Here is a 24,608-nt window from a genome sequence, read left to right as displayed (position 1 = left end):
TCTCTCGGTTCTGAGGATGTCACGGTGGCCTGACCCGGTCCGTGGTCCTGCTAAGGGGCGCCCAATAAAAGGTGTAGGTGGTGGTGTAGGTCGCAGTAAATAACGAGGATACAGGGTTGCAGTCTCTTTACCTCTTTACTGAAGGCTTCAGCATCCGCAATCCAGAGCACTGCTAACAGGGCTGGCTGAGACCGGCCGGTCCGAAGGCACATCCAGAGTTCCCTTTGCAGGTGGAAATCAGTGCCTACCTACTAGCGCCTGGGTGTTGTAGTACTTCCCTGCTGAGCACCACGGGATAGTCCTCACAACTGTCGTGTATGTTTCTGTTCTTTCTCTCCGTCCCCCAGATGATATGGATAGGACGCACCCGTATGACCGGGTAGGCCTGGAGTTATTTTATAGGGACCCTAGAGACGCCCCTCTCCCACAATTGCCTCCGTTGTCTTCATTAGGTGATTAAGGTGAGGCAGCCAACCTAAAATTAACTGCCCTGCCGTTGGTTTGAAGTAATGCGTAGAGCCCAATACTTCCTCGGCATTCCGGCCACCGGCTACGCGCCTCAGTAGGATGTTGCCGATCTCGGGGCACGACTCCTACTGGTTCTATCGCCTTTGTGCTGTGATCTCGTTTCTCACTTCTCCACAATATACTTCGCTTCGTGTCCTTTCTTAGGATGCCGCCGCAATGAAGTGCAGGCGCGGCTCCGTAACGATCTGTCCTTTTCGCTAGGCCTCTGCCAGGATCCCACCCCTGACAGGGACCCCCCTGGATCTTCCCAAGCAACGCTCTTCTCTCACCAGATGTTACCTGGGCAAAACCCAGTCAGATTCTTCCTAACTTCCTATCCAACCCACAGTTTTACCAGAGTGTGAGGAGTGGCCTAATACATAGAACCCTTTGCTCCCCCTGGTGGCCGGAGTGTGAAGTGTAATGTGTGACTGTGATACCTGGTCAGGTGAACTCCTTTAGTGCCATCAGACGTACCATCACTCCCCTTAGTGGCGGAGCAACAGTTCTGCAACGACCAGGACTCTGGGGCGCTGCATATGGTATACGATTTTTTTCTCTCACCTAACGGATTTTGGAGTGATATCGTAGCATGTTTTAATTTTGTTCACAGACAGATTCCATCAGTAAAAGAAATTGGTCGTTACCACTGCCCCATTGAATATCATTGGTCCAAATGCTACCTGATGAAAAATCAGATAGCACCCTTTCCATTTATATGCTGGTGTAAGCGAGCCCTGAGACCAATAATGTAAAAAAGAAACCATGAAGTAAAGTGAAAAGTAATATAGATATATGACAATCAAAATTTTGTCAGAAATGTATTAGAAAAACACTGCAGCAGGTAAACTGATTTACAGTATATTATAAACCTCTGGGTGGTGAGGTGCCACTACCCCGACGCATGTTTCAGATGCGTGCTTTCATCTGGGGGACAAAGGCACACAGACGAATGCTCTGCCCCAATAAATCTATCTATAAATACTATATAGTATTATGTCCTCACAACCCAATAAAACAGTAAAGATTATACTCATCTAATCCTGATACCCGACACCGCAACCTCCGTCTCTTGGGCCTCGGGCAAAACATTCAGGGCTGGAGCCCCAGATCTTTGATGCTAGTGACACCCCTGCTCTGTGCTGTGACTCCCCTGCTCCTAATCCATCAGTCAGGCAGGAGGAAACGGTGCTGGGTGGGGAATTAGAGCTGGAGTGACAGAGGCTTCAGATCTACCTTAGGCTACTGTCACACAGTGCAATTTTGATCGCTACGACGGCACGATTCGTGACGTTGCAGCGTCGTATGATTATCGCTCCAGCGTCGTAGACTGCGGTCACACTTTGCAATCACGGCGCTGGAGCGATGCCGAAGTCCCCGGGTAACCAGGGTAAACATCGGGTTACTAAGCGCAGGGCCGCGCTTAGTAACCCGATGTTTACCATGGTTACCAGCGTAAAAGTAAAAAAAAACAAACCGTACATACTCACCATCTGATGCCCGTCAGGTCCCTTGCCGTCTGCTTCCTGCTCTGACTGAGTGCCGCCGTACAGTGAGAGCACAGCACAGCAGTGACGTCACCGCTGTGATCTGCTCTCACTTTCCGGCCAGCAGACAGTCAGAGCGGGAAGCGGACGGCAAGGGACCTGACGGACATCAGATGGTGAGCATGTACGGTTTTTTTTTTTTTTACTTTTACGCTGGTAACCACGGTAAACATCGGGTTACTAAGCGCGGCCCTGCGCTTAGTAACCCGATGTTTACCCTGGTTACCAGCGAACGCATCGCTGGATCGCTGTCACACACAACGATCCAGCGATGACAGCGGGAGATCCAGCGACAAAAGAAAGTTTCAAACGATCTGCTACGACGTACGATTCTCAGCAGGGTCCTTGATCGCTGCTGCGTGTCAGACACTGCGAGATCGTGCCGTCGTAGCGATCAAAATTGCACTGTGTGACAGTACCCTAAGTCCTTCAGCTCATTTGCATATCAATTCAAACACTGATTTAACAGAAATAGAGGACCAGACTGGCGATATAAAGGTATTTTTGGAGTTTTCTTTGAGAGAGCATCATGCACATAGTATGGGTTGTGAAATCTTGCAGACAGATTCCCTTCAATAAGAGTGAATAAGACCTTAATACTATATAAACTATGTAGAGAGATTTGCCAAAGAGGACATGTTACTTGCCATAAATATGCCCCAGGGCCATGGGGTACTCAGAACCGGGTTGGACAGTTCTTTGGGGAAGTCATGGGGCCATGACCCGACTCCGTGGCCCTGGGCGTGCAATAAAAATACAAGGTGGAAAGTTATTTGGGATTGATTCGTGATGCCACCCGTGGTGTTTGGCAAGGGATGGCCGACGCTGTGGTTCAGGTCCACTGGGGCTGATGGTGACGCAGCAAAGATGGTACAGCTCCCATGGGTAGAGCGGGGCCCAAGGGCAAATAAACAGGCGGTTCAGGTGGTGGTGAACTTTGGGGTATGGAGAATAAGCAAGGGATGCAGAAAAATACAGTTTTCTTTACCTTTACTTCTTGGTAGATGAACATGCAATCCGGGGTACCAGTTACCGATGACGGAAAGAGTTCGGCTAGCCTGGAAGCATTCAGGGGGTCCACCTTACCAGGTGGGGTTGGAGGCCTTCCTGCTGCGTTCCCTTATCAGGTCCCTGCTGCCTGTAGCTAAGCTGCGGCCCTCTCCTGCGTGTTGGCTTTGTCCTGTATGGCAGACAGCGCGAGCCTATCATGGGCACTGCATTTTCACTGGCAGCACCGGGCTCTTGGCCTGCTTTGGTGCCTCTGGGTGTTCGGTGTGGCCAGGGAGCTTACAGTCCCCTGCCCTCCAGATTTGGCTGTCGGGGCGTACAGCACCCGCACAGCCAAGGACTCTGGCATCCTTCTTGTCAGCGCTCCGGGGTCAGCTCTAAAGCAGCTGCAATTCCCCAGAGTCCTTGTCTCTGCTCCTCTCTCCTCACACTCACTCCCTCACAGACTACACTAACTCCTCCTCCCGACCAGAGAGGGCAGATTCCCAGAAGTCGGGTCTAGAGCTCCCCCTTCTGGCCTGAGGTCGGAATTGTGATGCATGCTGTGTATTACCTGGCATGGGGACCTCTTCCAGCTTCCAGGCATGACATCACCCTTCAGAGGGAGGCAATGTCACCGTGGCAACTGGACTCTGGGGTGCCACAAATATGTATTTTTAAGTGATGTATATGCAGCTGTTCTCCTGAATCTGGTGGTGTTTTTCTTTTGCTTCCTTGAACCACCATTCCTGAGATTTAGCCCCTCTCTTCCTTGTATGTAAATCTAGCTTTTTTAACATGAGAACCACACCCACTTGGATAAAGAGACTAGATTTACTTACTGGGAATAGGGGTCATATATGCAGATGGTACGTCTGATGGCACTTAAGGAGTTCACCTGACCAGGTATCACAGACACCAATACACTTCACAGTCTGGCCTCCAGGGGGAGCAAAGGGTACTATGTATTAGGCCACTCCTCACAATCTGGTAAAACTGGGGGTTGGATAGGAAGTTAGTTAAAAGCTGACTGGGTTGGAACCAGGCAACATCCTGTGGCAGGGGGTGTTGCTGGGAAAAGATTCAGGGGGTCCCTGTCAGGGGTGGGATCCTGACAGAGGCCTAGCGAACAAGACAGAGTGTTAAGGAACCACGCCTGCATGACATTGCGGCGGTATCTCAAGAAAGGACAAGAAGCGAGGTTTATTGTGAAGAGTGAGAAACGAGATCACAGCAAAAAGGAGATAACACCAGTAGGAGTTGTGCCGTAAGATCGAGGCAACATCCTACTGAGGCACGTAGCCGGTGGCCGGAACGCCGAGGAAGTATTGGGCTCCAAGCATTACTTCAAACCAACGGCAGGACAGTTAATTATAGGTTTGCTGTCTCACCTAAATCACCTAAGCAGACATAGGGGGCAACTGTGGGAGAGGGGCGTCACTAGGGTCCCGGAAGAACTCCAGGCCTACCCGTCATACGGGTGCGTCCTAGCCATATCATCTGGGGGACGGAGAAGAACATCAGAACAGATATAAGTTGTGAGAAAGAACATCAGAAACAGACACAACAGTTGTGAGGACTATCCCGTGGTGCTCAGCAGGGAAGTACTACAACACACAGGCGCTAGAAGGTAGGCACAGATTTCCACCTGCAAAGGGAACTCTGGAGGTGCCATCGGACCGGTCGGTCTCAGCCAGCCCTGTTAACAGTACTCTGGATTGAGGATCCTGAAGCCTTCAGTAAAGAGGTAAAGAGACTGCAACCCTGTGTCCTCGTTATTCACCGCGACCTGCACCACGCACCATCCTCACACCTTTCATTGGACGCCCCTTAGCAGGGTCACGGACCGGGTCTAGCCACCGTGACAACCCCAGAACTGAGACAGAGAGGCCCGGTACCGAGTACCCCGTGGCCCTGCATCTGGGGGCGCTCCATATACCTAGGGAACAGAGAGGAGCAGGAATAAAAGAAAAACAATGTTATATTTGTGGCAAGTGACAGCTCCACTTTGACTGCTCCTGCCAAGATTAACAGTTCTGCAAATATTGTTAAATAAAAGGTACTAAAATAATAGGGGGATATCACTAAAAGATAACATTTTTAAAGTTTTTAATATTTCCTTATGTACATACAGGGAATATTAAAAACCTGATCAATATGTCAGGAGGAAACTCCCTCTCCATCATTAACTGACAGTTGCAGGTAAACATTCACCTCCAATGGTAACAGAGATGACTGTATGGACAGAGCAAACATATATATAGGAGGCTTTCATAATTGATTCTGTCAGTGAACGGTGCCTGTACAAAGCAGAGGATGAAGCTCTGGATGCTCGCAGGGTTCATTGTGGCATCAGAAGTCTTCTGGAGTGCCAGCAGTTCTATGGTTAAACTTGACAATGGTGGATATGAAGACATCGTCATCGCCATTAACCCAAATTTACAAGAAGATGCAAAAATAATCACCAAAATCCAGGTACTTCCAGATAGATTCCTTTAAGTTACTGAGTAATCACATATTAGACTGTAAGCTCATAGGACCAGGTTCTCTTTTTGTATTTGCCTTGTTGATTATTCACTGCTTTTTAATGTATTGTGAATATTCAATGAATGTGATGGCACTAGATAATGATTATTAAAATGGAAAACATGTTCCATTACTCCATGTTTTATATTTTTCAGGATATGATAAAAGATGCAACCACATATTTGTTCTACGCCACCAAGAAACGACTTTATATAAGAAGCGTAAAAATCCTAATCCCTGCATCCTGGCCCAACAGAAATTACACCAAGAGTAAAACAGAGACCTATGACAAGGTTCAGTATAAATGCTCCATGTTGTTCCTAAATGTTTTTCTTTATTATATTAGTAATTGATTCACTTGGCGCTACAGTTTTATAATGCAAATCTAAATATGTAAAGTTTAGATGTATTTTTTGTGTGGTGTAATGTCAACTCTTTATTGCCAACGATCTCAGCACCAGACAGACTGGGATGCCAGAAGGTCTATTTTCTGCAGCTATGACAAATGTTAGACTATGGGTGTGCACAGCTGTTATCTGAAAATCTATATAAGTCAATTGAAAGCGCTGTGGATTGTGCATGTGCGCCTTTCCACTTACAGCAACCACAGCACAGGCGGGATGGTATGCTATGGGACCCACTTTCTTAGATAAGTGCGAATCAATGGTGAAACCCTCATTTATAAGACATTTATGGCATATCCTGTTGATGTGACATTAATGTCTGTAATAAGAATACAGTTTATTTTATTTTAAAATATAAGGGAGTGTAATGTGGCACAGGGCAGTAGCCGCGGCCAAGGTACTCGTCTTCCATGCCCGCTGGCACGCTGCTTAAAAATGGGGGTCCTGGCTAGGTGTGTTGACGTCATGATGCCGGTAATTTCAGCTGATCATGATCAGATAGTGTAAAGATCAATGCGTGAGACCATTAACTAAACATAAAGTCTTTTTGAACATCATTTTGGTTGGGACTATGTACAATAGATAGCGGGTGCATAACTTCATGAACATTTCCTTTACAACATGAAGAATCTTCACACACAGTCTCTCTACCTCTTCCCAGCTTACTTGTTTCTGCCTCCAAGTTCCTCTGCCTTCACCACATCCCAGCACTGGGCTACACACCAGTTAGTAAGAATCCTGTCCTCAACCCACGGTTCTGCATCCTCCTTTCCCTTAGGGGAACTAGTTTGCCACTATGGCCGTTACTTAACTTCTTTGCTTGCTGACCCCTTGGAACTATCGCCAGGGACACTCAATTCCTTTCATGTTTTCAGTTCCATCCTAGTCCGTTACCACTCTATCTTGTGTACTCGTGGCCGTACTGCTAGACATACTGTCGTAGGACCCGTGCATCACTCTGCCTTTCTTTCGCTTTGACACCATGCAGCGCTAATCACCTCTCCATCTTGACCTTTGGACACAGCGGTTCTTGAAAAAGACCCAGGAAGGATCGAAACATAACTCTACCTGTCTTTTTCTTTCCTCCTACCCAGCACTATGGTGGAATACTGTACTTAATTAAATAAATACAACCATTTATTCAAAGTTTTCCATGCAAGTACGGCTGATTTTCAACAACTGACTTTTTTTTCTCCACTGCCTCGATCTCTACTACATCAGGGATACCCACGTCACGTAGCTCCGCTGACTAGTCAGACTTTAGGCCTGCTTCTGTTGCATGGTGGGCCCTATCTGACTCACTATGAAGAAGTCCTTTCTGATCTTGCTACATAGCCCTTCCATGTCTGGGCTAGTCCCAACTCTTTACTCTATCCATACCTGCTCACTACCTGTTGCTGGTGTGAGGCTGTGGCCTCTGATACAGCTAGGGGGCACTGTTTGTCCTCCCCAGAATGTGCATGCAGACGGATGAAGTCCATAGGTGTTCATGAGAGTCACGGAATTCCGGTCCGGGTTTTCCATGTGGCTGAAGGCCACAGGTTTGTTTGTGTTTAAAAACCCTGCTGTAAGGGGTATGGGTGTTTCAGGGGTCGTTTCAGGTGTGCAAGGTGCACATCAGTGTCAGTCTGGTGTGTGCTGGTCGGCAGAGTGCATGGAGGCAGAGGCCAGCAGAGCCAGCACCCAGGGCAGCTGAATAGCCTGGCACCCGCAGCGTACACAGAGATGCAAGTCGTCCATGGTACTGGTCTCGGTTGTGGACAGTCCTGTGCCCGGAGGTGGATGTCCTGTGCCCGAAGGAGTCAGATGTGGACAGTCCTGTGCCCGGAGGTGGATGTCCTGTGCCCGAAAGAGGACTAGCATGTGCAACGATTGCAAACAGGTGGATATGGTGCCCGGCTGCTATCCGGTGGATATCCTGAACTGTGTATGACTGTGTGACTAAAGAGTCTGTAAAGAGACTGTGATACAGCGATGCAGGACACCCACGAGAACTAGTCAGAGGAGGGCTGGCGTGTGTAGTGTCTGCAACATATGAGGCTGTGTGTATGGAGACGTATAGAGACTGTGAGATGGCGTGCGGTTGCCCAGGGAAACTGGACAAGGGAAGTCTGGCCTGTTTAGAGACCGCAAATCTAAAGCCATGTGATATGTATTGCTTTGAACTGGTGTAAACTGGTCACTGAAAATATCCACTGAAGTTGTATGCATTTATGTGAATTGGACTTTAATGCTGTGAAGAAACACATTAAAAGAGACTTTTGTGTTTGAATTTGTGGGTCACTGCTTCTTCACTGCGTACGATGCTACTGCTGCCTTACACTGGGCAGAACACAACTCTATCAGATAATAATTGTAAAACATTATACTGCATCACATCACAGCACATATCAACAAGAAGGAACGTGGACACAACTTCCAACTACTTACAGGAGGAATATTACACAATTATGAATCATTAGAGATACCTGCTATTAAAAAATGCAGATTTGGGCATTTAATAATGTAACAATCAGAAAGCATAATGAACGTGACTAAATTACCAAGAAAAATAAATGTTAATGAGTTGTCTCATCTTATTAAATGGGTAACATTGCAACAAGATTGTAAAAACAAGAAACTTTGCAATTTGCCCCTTATTAAAAAATCCTTTCTATTCTCAAGAATTGTATCATGTACTGCTTGTTGCCTAAGTTTTTCAACTTCATTGCTGTCTATCAGCAATATGACGGTCTCTGTGGGTGCAACGGGCCTACCAGAGTTGTAAGGCCAGATTAGAAGTGTTGTGATGTGACGAGCAGCATATACAGTGTCCTGCCAGAGATTATATATATATATATTTTTATATATATATATATATATATATATATATATATATATATATATATATATATATATATACACCCCTGGAAGAAAGGGCTTTATACCAAGAAACAAGCAACTGTTTTGTAGGATTTAGAGATAGATCTGTCTAGGTGTCTGGTTTGATCCAGTTTTTCCGGCACTTGTAATGTGTAGGGTGAAAAGGAAAGCATCATCTTTTCTATAGAGCTTGCAAACACTGTTCTTAATCTAGTCGATAGCTCAATCTGGCCAGTTTCAGGGCCCCTATGCTTCTTTGATGCTGCACAAAGCTTTGTCTGCAGCATCGGCGGGCACTCATTTGGACCAGTGGCACAACCATGCCACTGGACTCAATGGTCAGTCATCAGGAATTAACCATTCTCTGCAGGAATGAAGCTGGAACGCAGGGGAATGCTGGACTTCGGAAGCGAGAACATGGGACAAATCCTTTAAAGGAGTTTTCCAGTCTAAAATGAAAAGTATGAAGTCACTCCGTATGACTGCAGAATTGTGAATCCTCCCAGCGAAGATGCGCTGTTGTATGCCTCGGAAACAGTGGTCAGGTATGTAATATGCATACTCCGGGGCAGAACCTGTCTAGTGGGCGCGCCCTCACTCTATACACTTGCAATGAGCAAGGCCGCGCTCACTGGAGGGCTTCTGATAACAAGTATACATATCGGATACCTGAGAACCATTCCCGGGACAAACACAGGCAAATCCTTGCAGAGCAAAGTGCGTCCGCTGGGAGGATTCACAAGTTTGCAGTCACACAGAATGGCTGCAGACTTTCCATTTAAGTCTGGACAACCTCTATTATTATCGTGACGTACTACATCTCCAGAAGTACAAAATATCTGGTAATGATATCTTCATCAGTATAGTTATGATGTAATGCAGACGATGCTGATATTTTTCTCATACACTGGAGATGCTTGATGTAGCAAATCTTTTTGCAAAATGTTATGCAACTAAGAATATAAACATGTGCAAAAGAAAATGGTCACGTGCTATAAACTTGCTTCATATATATGGGTGCTAGAGTGGCTTTAAGTATTTGTCACAAATTTAGAAACCTTACAACAACAATTTTTTTTTTGTCAGACTGTTTGTCAAAAAAATGGATGGCAATTAACTCCTCTAATACTGATTTGTGGAAAAAAAAAGAGATAATTTGATACATTGCAAACAATTCTGTTAAAAAAAAAAATTAAAATGAAAGCTAAATTTAGCAAATATGGGCACCTTGAGTTATACTGGAAGAACTAATAATAACCAAATTCAAATCACTTATTTTTTCCCACACTACTACTTTTTCCCTTACATAACCACGCTTTAGTAATGATTAAGTGGAGTGGGATTAACTTGGGTTTCAGGCGGAGTTCACACTTATAACAATAATAAAGATATACTGTATATTCTACTGAATTTCCAAGGATTGGCATGAGATGCAGTTCTAGAATACCAGTTATCAGTAGTATTGGCTAATAATTGTAGGATGACAAAAAGTAGAAATTAATGAGAAAAACAAGTCTGTGTGGGATTCTGAAACAAACAAGAATCAGACTTCACTTTTTAGTTCACGCAAAGATTACCCTAATGGGGTGAAGGTCACTACCACAGCAATCCGCCTCCCAGCCAGAAAGTGTTTTTCAATTGATTGGTATTACCCTAATTATATTGCAATCATTATTTAACACCAATTACATTAACTAATTATTAATTTTTCCATATATATCCCATCTAGGCGGATGTTATTATTGCTAGCCCTTACCTGAAATACAAAGATGATCCATACACTTTACAATACGGACGCTGCGGGGAACCAGGAAAGTACATTCACCTAACACCTAATTTCTTACTGGATGACAATCTAATCTCAGTGTATGGACCTCGAGGTATGGAAACTTAGAACTGAATATTTAAAGGGATTTTCTACTACTGTGGTACTGATGACATGCTCTTGGCTAGGTCATCAATATCAGATCGGTGGTGGACTGACACCCAATAAATTGTTGTTACCAGCTCCAGCGACAGCTAAGTTAACATATAAACTGTGTATGGAGCTGGAACAGCACAGCTCTGTCCACTGTTTAGTGGCTGCTCACAAATACTAGGAGCTAAGCTCAGGCATCTGGGTGCCACCACTCAACAGTGTGTTAAGAGCTGTGCTGTTCTGAATACGAAAATTGTTTACATCCAACTGCTGAAGCCGATAACAGCTGATCAATGGGGGTGTTGGATGTTGGACCTGGATTGACATGATATTAACATCCAAATCCAATGGACAAATCATCATTATTAAAGTAGTGGACAATATGTTTAATATTGGTTCATAGCAAATAAATTGATGTTGATTTTAAATAAAATGTGTGATATTTTCATCTTGATCCATAGTGTAAAACATGCAAAATTATATATTTAGCAACTTAGGCCATGTTCACATTGCATGATGCATTTTTTCTGCAGCCAAAACCTGATCTCTTTTCAGTAAAAAAAACTTGGAAATAAAATGCAGGTTTTGCTGCCTTATATGTTGCTTTCCTTGCTGCATTTTTGTTGCTTTTATTGCTGTGTTTTTCTAAGCTCCCAAAGTTCAGCTTTACTTCCACTCTAAGGTCACCTGAGTTCATGGAAAAATGGAAAAATACACAATTGCAAATGCAAAACAGGGGAAGTTGAATTGGTAGGGCATTGGTTACTTAACACATTAGTAGGGCATTGATTTGGTTGGACATTGTTTACTTTTACACAAATCATTCATTTCATTAAACTGTACTAATATTATCAGCCATGCTCATATAAGAATACCAAGATATTATAGTTCCATATAAAGGATTTTTGTGGATACTGTCCGCGCTGCTGAACAAATGGAAATCCGGACGTATTGATGAAAAGGAATGGTGGTTTTATTCAACGCGTTTCGAAGATATGTGTGTGGTATATGAGGAAGAATTCATATACAGACTTTGAAACGCGTGGAATAAAACCACCATTCCTTTTCATCAATACGTCCGGATTTCCATTTGTTCAACAGCGCGGACAATATCCACAAAAATCCTTTATATGGTTGCTGATATGGTCAATCCTTGACCTGTGGATCTGCGGCAGCTGACATTTATATGCCCTATCAATGGGGCACCAGGTGAGCAGTTTTCTGAATAACAGATTCAGGAATTGTCAGATAAGACCCCATGTGTGCTTTTTCTCTCCTATAGTTTTTTTGTGAGATATTATGGTTTACATTTGGGAAAATTACAAAAATAAATGGTTTTCACATCCTGCACTACCTGAGATTTTATTCACCAAAAACGCTGTGAGAAACTAATATGAGTGTTTTTGTTGTGTTTTTGCACTTACTCGTTGTTTTATATGTGTGAAAAAATGCTGCAAAAATGCTGAAAGAATTGACTTACTGCAGTTGTCAAAAATGCAGCAGTTTTCCAAATCAGCCAAGAAAAAAAAAACAAGCCTGTGCATGATATTTCTCAATCTCATAGGTTTTGCTGGTACTGTAAAAAGCAGCCTTTAATTTGCATTAAAAAATGCAGCAAAAACACAATGTGTGCAGAAAGCCTTACCCTGTAATCAGTAAAGTGTGGGCAGTTGTGCTTGTTAATTTGTATTTTATGGCGCAGCATCCTACAGTCTAAAGGCCCCGTCTCACATAGGGAGGTCGCTAGCGAGATCGCTGCTGAGTCACAAGTTTTGTGACGCAACAGCGACCTCAGTAGCGATCTCGCTATGTGTGACACGTACCAGCGATCAGGCCCCTGCTGTGAGATCGCTGGTCGTGTCAGAATGGCCTGGACCTTTTTTTGGTCGTTGAGGTCCCGCTGACATCGCTGAATCGGTGTGTGTGACACGGATTCAGCGATGTCTTCACTGGTAACCAGGGTAAACATCGGGTTACTAAGCGCAGGGCCACGCTTAGTAACCCGATGTTTACCCTGGTTACCATCGTAAATGTAAAAAAAACCAAACAGTACATACTCACCATCTGATGTCCGTCAGGTCCCTTGCCGTCCGCTTCCCGCACTGACTGACTGCCGGCCGTAAAGTGAAAGCACAGCACAGCGGTGACGTCACCGCTCTGCTGTTAGGGCCGGCGCTCAGTCAGTGCAGGAAGCGGACGCCGGGGGACGCGAAGGTGAGTATGTACTGTTTGTTTTTTTACATTTTACACTGGTAACCAGGGTAAACATCGGGTTACTAAGCGCGGCCCTGAGCTTAGCAACCCGATGTTTACCCTGGTTACCCGGGGACCTCGGCATAGTTGGTCGCTGGAGAGCGGTCTGTGTGACAGCTCCCCAGCGACCACACAGCGACTAAACAGCGACGCTGCAGCGATCAGCATCGTTGTCTGTATCGCTGCAGCGTCGCTGTGTGTGACGGGGCCTTAAGGCCTTGTTCACACATTGCACAGATTTATCACGTTTTTGTGGAGTTTTTTCTACTCAGATTTGTCACAAAACCAGAAGAGTTTCCTGATTATGGCAAAGTGAATGAGAATCTTGAAGTCTCATGCACACGTTTCTAATTTTTCCCTTGCAAATTTGGTGTAGACTTGAATCTGCAGAATGTAAATTTTTAGAGATTTTGCTGCAGATTTCACCCATACTAATGAGTGGGGGAACATCTGCCACAAAAACCCAGTATTTCTGCACCAAATACCTAATATTTGCACATACCCTTATAATCACATAATATTCAGTACATTTTCCCTTCATTAAATTCCCTTATATTGTAACCAAAGACCTTCTTTCTTTGAGCCACTAAACACCATTGAGATCTATTTTTGTAGTGATGTGAGAAGTTGAAGCTTTTATGGAAACTTTTTGATAACCATCAAACACCTTTAAATAGATTATAAATTCTTAATATTTGGGGGTGATTTAGCTCCTATAATTACTCAACAATTCATTGAGCATGTTTGGTAACACATATCATATTATGTCTTAAGGAAGAGTGTTTGTCCATGAATGGGCTCACCTACGATGGGGTGTCTATGATGAGTACAGTACAGACACTCCCTACTACATCGGACAAAATGGAAGAGTAGAAGCAACAAGGTACCCATTATATTCTTGTACTTAGGTATAGAATGGTGAAGTTGGCGTACGTTCATAGTAAAGTGATTTCCATTATAGCTTTGATAACATTATCAGAAAGGGAAGTTACCAAATTGTTTTTTTTTCTGAAGAAAACTACGCACACTATGGCGCTCACCACGAAAAGGGAGGGGGGCAAGAATTGGTGACAGGGAGAGTGGGTAGTGGAATAAACACCCCTAGCTGCTGGGACCACACAGGATCTGTGCCTATCCTGGGAAGGAAATGTATATACTATAGTGTCACAATACGGACAAGGTGGACTGCGCTCAGGGGTGCGAGCTGAGTGGTGATGAGCGGCAGGAGGCTGGTATAACGATGGGTTATACCTTAGTTGCCACTATATACCCAGACCTGCTGTGAGTGAAATCAGAATATTGTTATAGATGTGTATGCCTGTGTCGGCTATACAGAGAGGTGCTTACCTAGCTGTGTATGTTGTAGCACTCCAGCGTCCTAGGTGTACCCCAAACAGGTGTCCGCTGTGTAGTCTGATGCGGCGTCCGTGGGGAGTGGAAGAGCGGGGGGAAAGAAGAGGACTCTGCAGCTGACGCGGTACCTGGGAGCCCCGGCCGAGGCGTCCCTGGTAACCGCGAGGAAAAAAAGGTGGCCGCTGGCGCCGGCTCACTGGTGCCTAAGAAGTGACGTCACTAAGGTACGGAGCGGCGTTGGAGCCAAAAAGGTAGCGACTAACCAACGCGTTTCGAAGGTGCTCGGCCTTCTTCGTCAGGGTTACCGTATGTCAATACCTCTTCTCCCTTTATACGCTACAGATGGGGTATTACCCCGCCCTCAGCCCGCCTCCACGTGAAATTACCTCGGACAGGTGATGTGTGTTCTTTGGATATTGCAATAGGCAAGGCTCTGCGCCCTGTTTATGTATATTTAATGTCATTATATCTGGGTAGGGTTGAGCGACCTTTACTTTTATAGGATCGGGTTGGGTTTCACGAAACCCGACTTTTTCAAAAGTCGGGTCGAGTGAAATCGGCCGATCCTATAAAAAAGTCGGGGTCGGGGTCGGCCGAAACTCGAAACCCAATGCAGTGCATTGGGTTTCCAATGGTTCCCAGGGTCTGAAGGAGCGGAAACTCTCCTTCAGGCCCTGGGATCCATATTTAAGTGTAAAATAAAGAATTAAAATAAAAAATATCGCCATACTTACCCTCTGACGGGCCCTGGTACTAACCGGGAACCTTCCTTCCTTAGAATCAGCCTTCCAGGACCTTGCGGTGACGTCGCGGTGACGTCGCGGCTTGTGATTGGTCGCGCGGCTGCCCATGTGACCGCTCGCGTGACCAATCACAAGCCGCGACGTCACCGTGACGTCACCGAAGGTCCTGGAAGGGCTGATTCTTAGGGTACTGTCACACAGTGCAATTTTCGGCGCTACGACGGCACGATCCGTGACGTCGCAGCGTCGTATGATTATCGCTCCAGCGTCGTAGACTGCGGTCACACTTTGCAATCACGGCGCTGGAGCGATGCCGAAGTCCCCGGGTAACCAGGGTAAACATCGGGTAACTAAGCGCAGGGCCGCGCTTAGTAACCCGATGTTTACCCTGGTTACCAGCGTAAACGTTAAAAAAACAAACAGTACATACTTACATTCCGGTGTCTGTCCCCCGGCGTTCTGCTTCTCTCCACTGTGTAAGCACCATAGCCGGAAAGCAGAGCGGTGACGTCACCGCGTCACCGCTGTGCTGGCTTTCCGGCCGGCAGGCGCTCACACAGTGCAGAGAAGCTGAGACGCCGGAGGACAGACACCGGAATGTAAGTATGTACTGTTTGTTTTTTTTAACGTTTACGCTGGTAACCAGGGTAAACATCGGGTTACTAAGCGCGGCCCTGCGCTTAGTTACCCGATGTTTACCCTGGTTACAAGCGAACACATCGCTGGATCGCTGTCACACACAACGATCCTGCGATGTCAGCGGGTGATCAAGCGACGAAAGAAAGTTCCAAACGATCTGCTACGACGTACGATTCTCAGCGTGATGTCTAATCGCAGTAGCGTGTCAGACACAGCGATATCGTAACGATATCGCTAGAACGTCACGAATCATGCCGTCGTAGCAATCAAAATTGCACTGTGTGACAGTACCCTTAGGAAAAAAGGCTGCCGGAAAGAAGCAGGGCGTGTCCGAGGGTGAGTATATACCTAATAGGAATATACTCACCCTCGGCTTCGTTCCGGCAGCCTTCCTTCCTAAGAATCAGCCATTCCAGGACCTTCGGTGACGTCACGGTGACGTCGCAGCTTGTGATTGGTCGCGCGAGCGGTCACATGGGCGGCCGCGCGACCAATCACAAGCCGCGACGTCACCGCGACGTCACCGCAAGGTCCTGGAAGGCTGATTCTAAGGAAGGAAGGTTCCCGGTTAGTACCAGGGCCCGTCAGAGGGTAAGTATAGCGATATTTTTTATTTTAATTCTTTATTTTACACTTAAATCTGAATTCCGATACCAATTCCCGATATCTTAAACATATCGGGAATCGGTATCGGAATTCCGATTCCAGATTCAGAAGATCGCCGACTTCATGGCCGACCCCACACAGGGGTCGGGTCGGGTTTCATGAAACACGACTTTGCCAAAAGTCGGCGACTTCTGAAAATTACCGACCCGTTTCGCTCAACCCTATATCTGGGGTATGACTGGTGTGGGTACATAAAACATTTACTATCGCTTAGATAGGTGGTCGCTGGTTAAAAATAAATACTTTATTAAAAATACTTGGTTAAAAACAAATAATGTATGTTGCAAAAACATTGCGCTCGGGCAATTATAAAACCGGCGGCTAAAAGAAAAACGACTATCTTGAGATAAAAAATGTATTAAATATATAAGTATTAAATATGTAAAACCTACTAAATAGAGGGTATTAATTGGGCTGTGCGAGGACAACTGAGACAGGGGTGTAGTCGCATCCCCGTACCTACGGATATATTAGACCATTATAGGGTTGGTAACAGTCCCTGCACGCACTAAACTACGATTCATACCCATTAATTAAAGTTTGTCCCTATTAAAAGAATGGGACGGAGTGATGACCCCTGAATTTCAATGTATATCCCTATTATGGGAATGGACGGGGGTACTTGTTAGCACATGAATGCACTGACTGATATACACAGGGGGGGGGGGAAAGGAGAGAGAAAGCTGATGGAGGGGTGGGTGGACTACAGCGAAGGGATGGACCACCTGAGTTGGAATGTGTAAGGAATGATTTTGGACTTAAATTTTAGAGGGCATATAATTCTAACTCCTGGTTAAGACCCCTCGGAGCTAGGCTATCCAGTGAGAATATCCATTGGGACTCGATTCTTGACATCTGTTTAAGGAAGTCCCCTTTCCTAGCATTCGGCTGAATTTTCTGGATGCCACAGAAATATATGTCTTTCGTTTTCTTCCCATGGTGCTCCACAAAGTGCCGTGATAAGGGGTGTCCCATATATCCCTTCTGGATGTTGGTGAAGTGCTCCTTAATTCGTATTCTGAGTTCCCGCTTGGTGCGACCAACATACAGTTTCTTGCAAGGGCAAATAATAATATATATAACCCCTGTTGAGAAGCAGGAGATTTTATTTTTAATCCTGAAGGTCTTGGTGTTATTACTGTCCATGAACTGGACTTGGCGGGTCTTCTTGAATGTTGTATTGATGCAGTTAAAACATCTACCACAAGGTGTGAACCCCACATCGGAACCCGGGGGAGCTCTAGTAGGCAGTGCTGACTTGTTGAGGGCTAGTTTACTTGTTGGGGCAAGAAGATTGCCCAAATTTTGGGCTTTCTTAAAAACGAACTTGGAGTGCCGTGGTAAGAACTCCCCCACCACTTTATCCCTTAACAAGATTGCACAATGTTTCCGTATGATACTCTGGAACCTCTTGTATCCTGTGTGAAATTGAGTAACAATTGGTAGGTTTTTTATTTGTTCTGGAATACTAGCCATCTCCCCCACTATGGGTTTATTCCCGCCTATTAATGAGTCTCTCGGTATGTCCCTCACTTCATTTCTGGCTCTCTCTAGTGCGGTCAGGGGATACCCTTTCTCCATGAATTGCTGTTTCAGGTATTCCGATTTGTTCTCATAGTCCTTTACATTCGTGCAATTCCGTCGGACTCTGGTGAACTGGCCCTTGGGGATGTTGTTGAGCCAGACTGGCAGGTGACAGCTGGTTAAATGAATATAGCTATTCGCGTCGACCTCCTTGCGATAGCATTTGGTGTGCAATTGGCCTCCTTCAATGTATATGGTAAGGTCCAGGAAGTTAATACTACTAGCGCTAATAGTGGGCGTGAATTCAAGACCAAAGTCATTGTTGTTAAGGTTGGACAAGAATGATTCCAGCGACTTCCATGAGCCGTCTCAGATGATTATTACATCATCTATAAACCTTCGCCATAATATCAAGCCCTCGTTTAGACGTCCGTTCTCGTATATATGGGATGCCTCCCACTCTGCTATGTATATGTTTGTGAAACTGGGTGCAAACCGCGTGCCCATCGCGGTCCCCCATGTTTGCAAAAAGAATCCATCCTCGTACATGAAGTAGTTGTGTTTCGTGATAAAGGAGATCCCTTCTTGAATGAACTGGATCTGATTACTTTGATAGATTCCTAGTTTCTGGAGGAAGCCACCCGCCGCTAGACACCCTTTTACTTGGTTGATCACGGTGTATAGGGATTTTATATCCAGGGTTGCTAGCAAATATTGCGGTTTCCAGGTGATTGTGTTTAGAACTTGTAGCACGTGTCCTGTGTCCTTCAAATATGCCGGGATGAGCGACATGCATTTCTGCAAATGAGTGTCCACATACCGGGATAGATTAGCTGTCAGGCTATCTATCCTGGAAATAATAGGTCTTCCTGGTGGTTTTGTTTTGCTCTTGTGTAGCTTTGGTATGTGGTAAAACACGGCTATGCTTGGGTTCTCCCTATACACAAACTGGTATTCTTTTTTATTCAGGATACCCTGAGCTTTGCCCCTCATGCACAAAACCTTGAGTTTGCTGACATAGTGCGAGGTAGGGTCGCCTAGTAACTTCTTATACGTTGTTCCGTCACTCAGAATTCTTTCAGCTTCCTCCTGGTACATTGTGCGATCGAGAACCACAATCCCACCTCCTTTGTCCGCTGGCTGCAATATCCAAAGAACACACACCACCTGTCCGAGGTAATTTCACGTGGAGGCGGGCTGAGGGCGGGGTAATACCCCATCTGTAGCGTATAAAGGGAGAAGAGGTATTGACATACGGTAACCCTGACGAAGAAGGCCGAGCACCTTCGAAACGCGTTGGTTAGTCGCTACCTTTTTGGCTCCAACGCCGCTCCGTACCTTAGTGAAGTCACTTCCTAGGCACCAGTGAGCCGGCACCAGCGGCCATCTTTTTTTCCTCGCGGTTACCAGGGACGCCTCGGCCGGGGCTCCCAGGTACCGCGTCAGCTGCAGAGTCCTCTTCTGCCCCCCCGCTCTTCCACTCCCCACGGACGCCGCATCAGACTACACAGCGGACGCCTGTTTGGGGTACACCTAGGACGCTGGAGTGCTACAACATACACAGCTAGGTAAGCACCTCTCTGTATAGCCGACACAGGCATACACATCTATAACAATATTCTGATTTCACTCACAGCAGGTCTGGGTATATAGTGGCAACTAAGGTATAACCCATCATTATACCAGCCTCCTGCCGCTCATCACCACTCAGCTCGCACCCCTGAGCGCGGTCCACCTTGTCCGTATTGTGACACTATAGTATATACTTTTTTTTTTTCTGGTTGAGCTCTCTCCAATCCTTACTGAATGCAGCAGTGAGGATCATATTCATTTCCAACCGCTACACTGATGACTCTACTGGTTGCCCATCTACTACAGTGTTCAATATAAACGTATCACTCTCAACCACAGAGCACTCCACGTTTCAGCACCACATTACATCTCCTCCCTTATCTCAGTCTACTATCCTGCTCATGACCTCCATTCTACTAATTCAGGAAACGCTGCGTGTTTGACGCTGCGTAGAGCCGCAGCATCAAACACACAGCGTCCAGATGTTACAGCATAGTGGAGGGGATTTCATGAAATCCCGTCTCCACTACGCGGTAAAACATGGAGGCGGCAGACCGGCGTAAACGGACATGTGGCGCGTCTTATCAGAACGCAGCATGTTTGTTTACAAAGCGGCGACGTTCCGTCGCCGCGCCGTGTATTTACCATAGACTATCATTAGATGTGATATAATCACATCTAATGATTAATCACATGCGTAGAAACTGCGTACAAGCAGCTCACTACGCATGTCCATGCCGGCTCACCTGTCCCGCCGCCGGAAGTCCCTCGTCCACTGCAGTTCTCGCGATAACTTATGTTATTGCGAGAACTGCCATGCATGTGACCGGGACTTATCTCCGGTCACTAGTCTGGTTCTCGCAAACAGCTGATCATGATCATCGTGTACATGATCGCTGGAGAGTTATCTCTGGCGATCATCTACAGGCTCTGCTACATCTAGATGTCAGGCATCCAGATGTAGCAGAGCTGAACTCGTCTACACTGTGTGCATATACACCACACAACATACAACACACAACAAACACCATACAACATTCGGCGACATGCAACATGCGACAACATGCGACATACAACATGCAACATGCGACGACATGCAACATGCGATGACATGCGACAACATGCAACATGCGACAACATGCGACATGCAACATGCAACAACATGCGGCATGCAACATACAACATGCAACAACATGTGACATGCAACATGCGACATGCAGCGACATGCGACATGCAACGTGAGACAACATGCGATGACATGCAACATGCGGCGACATGCGGCAACATGCGACATGCAAAAACATGCAACATGCTACATGCTGTCACATGCAACGACATGTGACATGCGACAACATGCGACAACATGCAACATGTGACAACATGCGGCATGCTGCAACATGCGACAATATGCAACATGCAACAACATGCGACATGCAACATGCGACAACATGCGACATGCTGCAACATGCGACGACATGCAACATGCTGCAACATACGACAACATACGACATGCGACATGCAACAACATGCAACATGCGACATGCTGCAACATGCGACATGCAACGACATGCAACATGCGACAACATGCGACATGCACCATACGACATTCACCATGCAACATACACCATACAACTCATACATACAGTACATACATACAACATACATACAGACATACAGTACATTAAACATAGAGTACATACTCACCATCACTTGTCACTTTGATCCCCGAAGCCAGTGTCACCTATAAAAAATATTAAAATAATAAACAAACATTATACTCCCTGATCCACAGAAATCCAATTAAAACGAGTGTCCCACAACGATCTCACATGGAGAGCAGCCGCATCAGCTGATGTGACCGCTCTCCAGGGGCTCCAGGAATACAAAGATGGAGGGTATCCTTCCACAATGTATTCCTCACAATGTATTCCTACGCCCCTGTGAGAAAATAGTCCCTAGTCTCACTTTTGGCATTGCTGTGTGTGAGAAATTTTCCCAGGCAGCAATTGCCATAAAGTGAGACTCTGAACTAAGGTAACCTCAGTGATGCACTGCAGGAGCCATTGTCTCATGTCAGTGTGTCACTGGAGGTCCTATAGAGCAGTGACATCACCCGATGTCACTGTTCTATTGGGGAGATTGTTGTGGGACACTCGTTATTAATTGGACTGCGTCGGACAGGGAGTATACGGTTTATTATTTTACGTTTTTTTGCAGGCAACCGAGTATGGTAAGTATGGTGAAATATCTATTGTGTCTATTTCTTTTTTAACTCTTTCACTACTCTAGAATTAATAATGGATAGGCGTCTTATTGACGCCTCTCCATTATTAACCCGGCTTAATGTCTCCTTACAATAGCAAGGTGACATTAACCCCTTATTACCCCATATCCCACCGCTACAAGGGAGTGAGAAGAGAGGAACTAAGTGCCAGAATTGGCACATCTTACAGATGCTCCATTTCTGGGGCGGCTGTGGGCTGGTATTTGTAGCCGGGAAGGTATTGGCCCCTCTCTAGGCTATGAATATCAGCCCGCAGCTGTCTGCGTAGCCTTTCTGGCTATAAATTATAGGGGGACCCCACGTCAATTTTTTTTGGGGTCCCCCTATTTTAATAGCCAGTAAAGGCCATGCAGACAGCTGCGAGCTGATATTCATAGCCTGGGGGGGGGGCATGGGTATTACTCCCTTCCCAGGCTACAAATATTGGCCCCCGACCGTCGGCTTTCCCCCTCTGGCGCAGAAAATTGTGTGGGAGCCATTTTTTTCCCATTTTTTTTTTAAAATTAAACATTGATTCATAAACATCGGCCTTGCTATTATATATCTACTAGATGGTGGCCCGATTCTAACACATTGGGTATTCTAGAATATGTATGTACTTTATTTACGAAGTGGTGTTTAAATCCCGCTGCAATATCGTTGATTGGTTGCGGCCGGCCGGGCGTGAGCAATCAGCGAAGCGTGGTTTAAATCCCGCACCAATTCACGGCCTGACTGCACCTGTCGCTGATGACCTACATAAAATCCTGACCAAATCCTGATGCAATCCTGAACGTGGACACATACCCTGAGATCCTCAATAATCCGAACGTTCCTCTCACATCTTTAACCCCTTAGTGACAGAGCCAATTTGGTACTTAATGACCGAGCCAATTTTTACAATTCTGACCACTGTCACTTTATGAGGTTATAACTCTGGAACGCTTTAACACATCCTGCTGATTCTGAGATTGTGTTTTTTCATGACATATTGTACTTCATGTTAGTGGAATCATTTCTTCGATATTACTTGCGATTATTTATGAAAAAAACGGAAATATCGTGACAATTTTTAAAATTTTGCAATTTTCAAACTTTGTATTTTTATGCCCTTAAATCAGAGAGATATGTCACAAAAAATAGTTAAATAATAACATTTCCCACATGTCTACTTTACATCAGCACAATTTTGGAAACACATTTTTTTTGTTAGGGAGTTATAAGGGTTAAAAGTTGACCAGCAATTTCTCATTTTTACAACACCATTTTTTTTAGGGACCACATCACATTTGATGTCATTTTGAGGGGTCTATATGATAGAAAATAACCAAGTGTGACACCATTCTAAAAACTGCACCCCTCAAGGTGCTCAAAACCACATTTAAGAAGTTTATTAACCCTTTACGTGCTTCACAGGAACTGAAACAATGTGGAAGGAAAAAATGAACATTTAACATTTTTGCAAACATTTTACTTCAGAACCATTTTTTTTTATTTTCAAAAGTGTAAAAACAGAAATTTAACCATAAATTTTGTTGTGCAATTTCTCCTGAGTACGCCGATACCCCATATGTGGGGGTAAACCACTGTTTGGGCGCACCGCAGAGCTTGGAAGAGAAGGAGCGACGTTTGACTTTTAATGCAGAATTGGCTGGAATTGACATCGGATGCCATGTCACGTTTAGAGAGCCCCTGATGTGCCTAAACAGTGGAAACGCTCCACAAGTGACACCATTTTGGAAACTAGACCCCTTAAGGAACTTATCTAGATGTGTGGTGAGCACTTTGAGCCCCCTAAGTGCTTCACAGAAGTTTATAAAGTAGAGCAGTGAAAATAAAAAATTGCATTTGTTTACACAAAAATGATCTTTTCGCCCACAAATTCTTATTTTCACAAGGGTAACAGGAGAAATTAGACCACAAAAGTTGTTGTGCAATTTCTCCTGAGTACGCTGATACCCGATATGTGGGGGTAAACCACTGTTTGGGCGCACTGCAGAGCTTGGAAGAGAAGTAGCGCCGTTTTACTTTTTCAATGTAGAATTGGCTGGAATTGAGATCGGACGCCATGTCGCGTTTGGAGAGCCCCTGATGTGCCTAAACAGTGGAAACCCCCCACAAGTTACACCATTTTGGAAACTAGACCCCTTAAGGAACTTATCTAGATGTGTGGTGAGCACTTTAAACCCCCAGGTGCGTCACGGAAGTTTATAACGTAGAGCCATGAAAATAAAAAATCGCATTTTTTCTACAAAAATTATTTTTTTGCCTGCAATTTTTTAATTTCTCAAGGGTAACAGGAGACATTGGACCCCAAAATCTGTTGACCAGTTTGTCCTGAGTACGCTGATACCCCATATGTGGGGGGCACTGTTTGGGCACCCATCGGGGCTCGGAAGGGAAGGAGCGCCGCTTGGAATGCAGACTTTGATGGGATGGTCTGCGGGCGTCATGTGTAGTGTTGAGTGATACCTTCCGATATGCAAAGGTATCGGTATTGGATTGGATCGGCCGATACCGGCAAAATATCGGATCTCGCTGATACCGATACTCGATACCAATGCATATCAATGGGACACAAAATATCGGAATGGTTCCCAGGGTATGAAGGAGAGGAAACTCTCCTTCAGGCCCTGGGATCCATATTCATGTATAAAATAAAGAATAAAAATAAAAAATATTGATATACTCACCCCTCCGGCGGCCCTTGCTCTTAGCGGTGCCTCCGTTCTTAAGAATGCAGAGTTAAGGACCTTCGATGACGTTGCGGCTTGTGATTGGTCGCGTGACCGCTCATGTGACCGCTCAAGCGACCAATCACAAGCGGCGACGTCATCGCAGGTC

General features: G+C 45.4%; 1 protein-coding gene across 1 annotated transcript in view; it reads left to right on the top strand.

The window, feature by feature from the left end:
* Nucleotides 1-5,332: 5,332 nt before the first annotated feature.
* LOC143788383 (calcium-activated chloride channel regulator 1-like) overlaps nt 5,333-24,608 on the top strand; it is a 57,236-nt gene continuing 37,960 nt past the window's right edge. The window contains exons 1-4 of the mRNA XM_077278035.1: nt 5,333-5,516; nt 5,723-5,860; nt 10,563-10,713; nt 13,779-13,887. Of these exons, the coding sequence (XP_077134150.1) occupies nt 5,358-5,516; nt 5,723-5,860; nt 10,563-10,713; nt 13,779-13,887 (557 nt within the window). The 5' untranslated portion in view covers nt 5,333-5,357. The remainder of the gene's footprint in view (nt 5,517-5,722; nt 5,861-10,562; nt 10,714-13,778; nt 13,888-24,608) is intronic.

Source organism: Ranitomeya variabilis, chromosome 8 (assembly GCF_051348905.1).
Source record: "Ranitomeya variabilis isolate aRanVar5 chromosome 8, aRanVar5.hap1, whole genome shotgun sequence".
NCBI lineage: Eukaryota > Metazoa > Chordata > Amphibia > Anura > Dendrobatidae > Ranitomeya > Ranitomeya variabilis.
The sequence above is the reverse complement of the archived record's forward strand: the minus strand, read 5'-3'. Positions and strand labels throughout refer to the sequence as shown.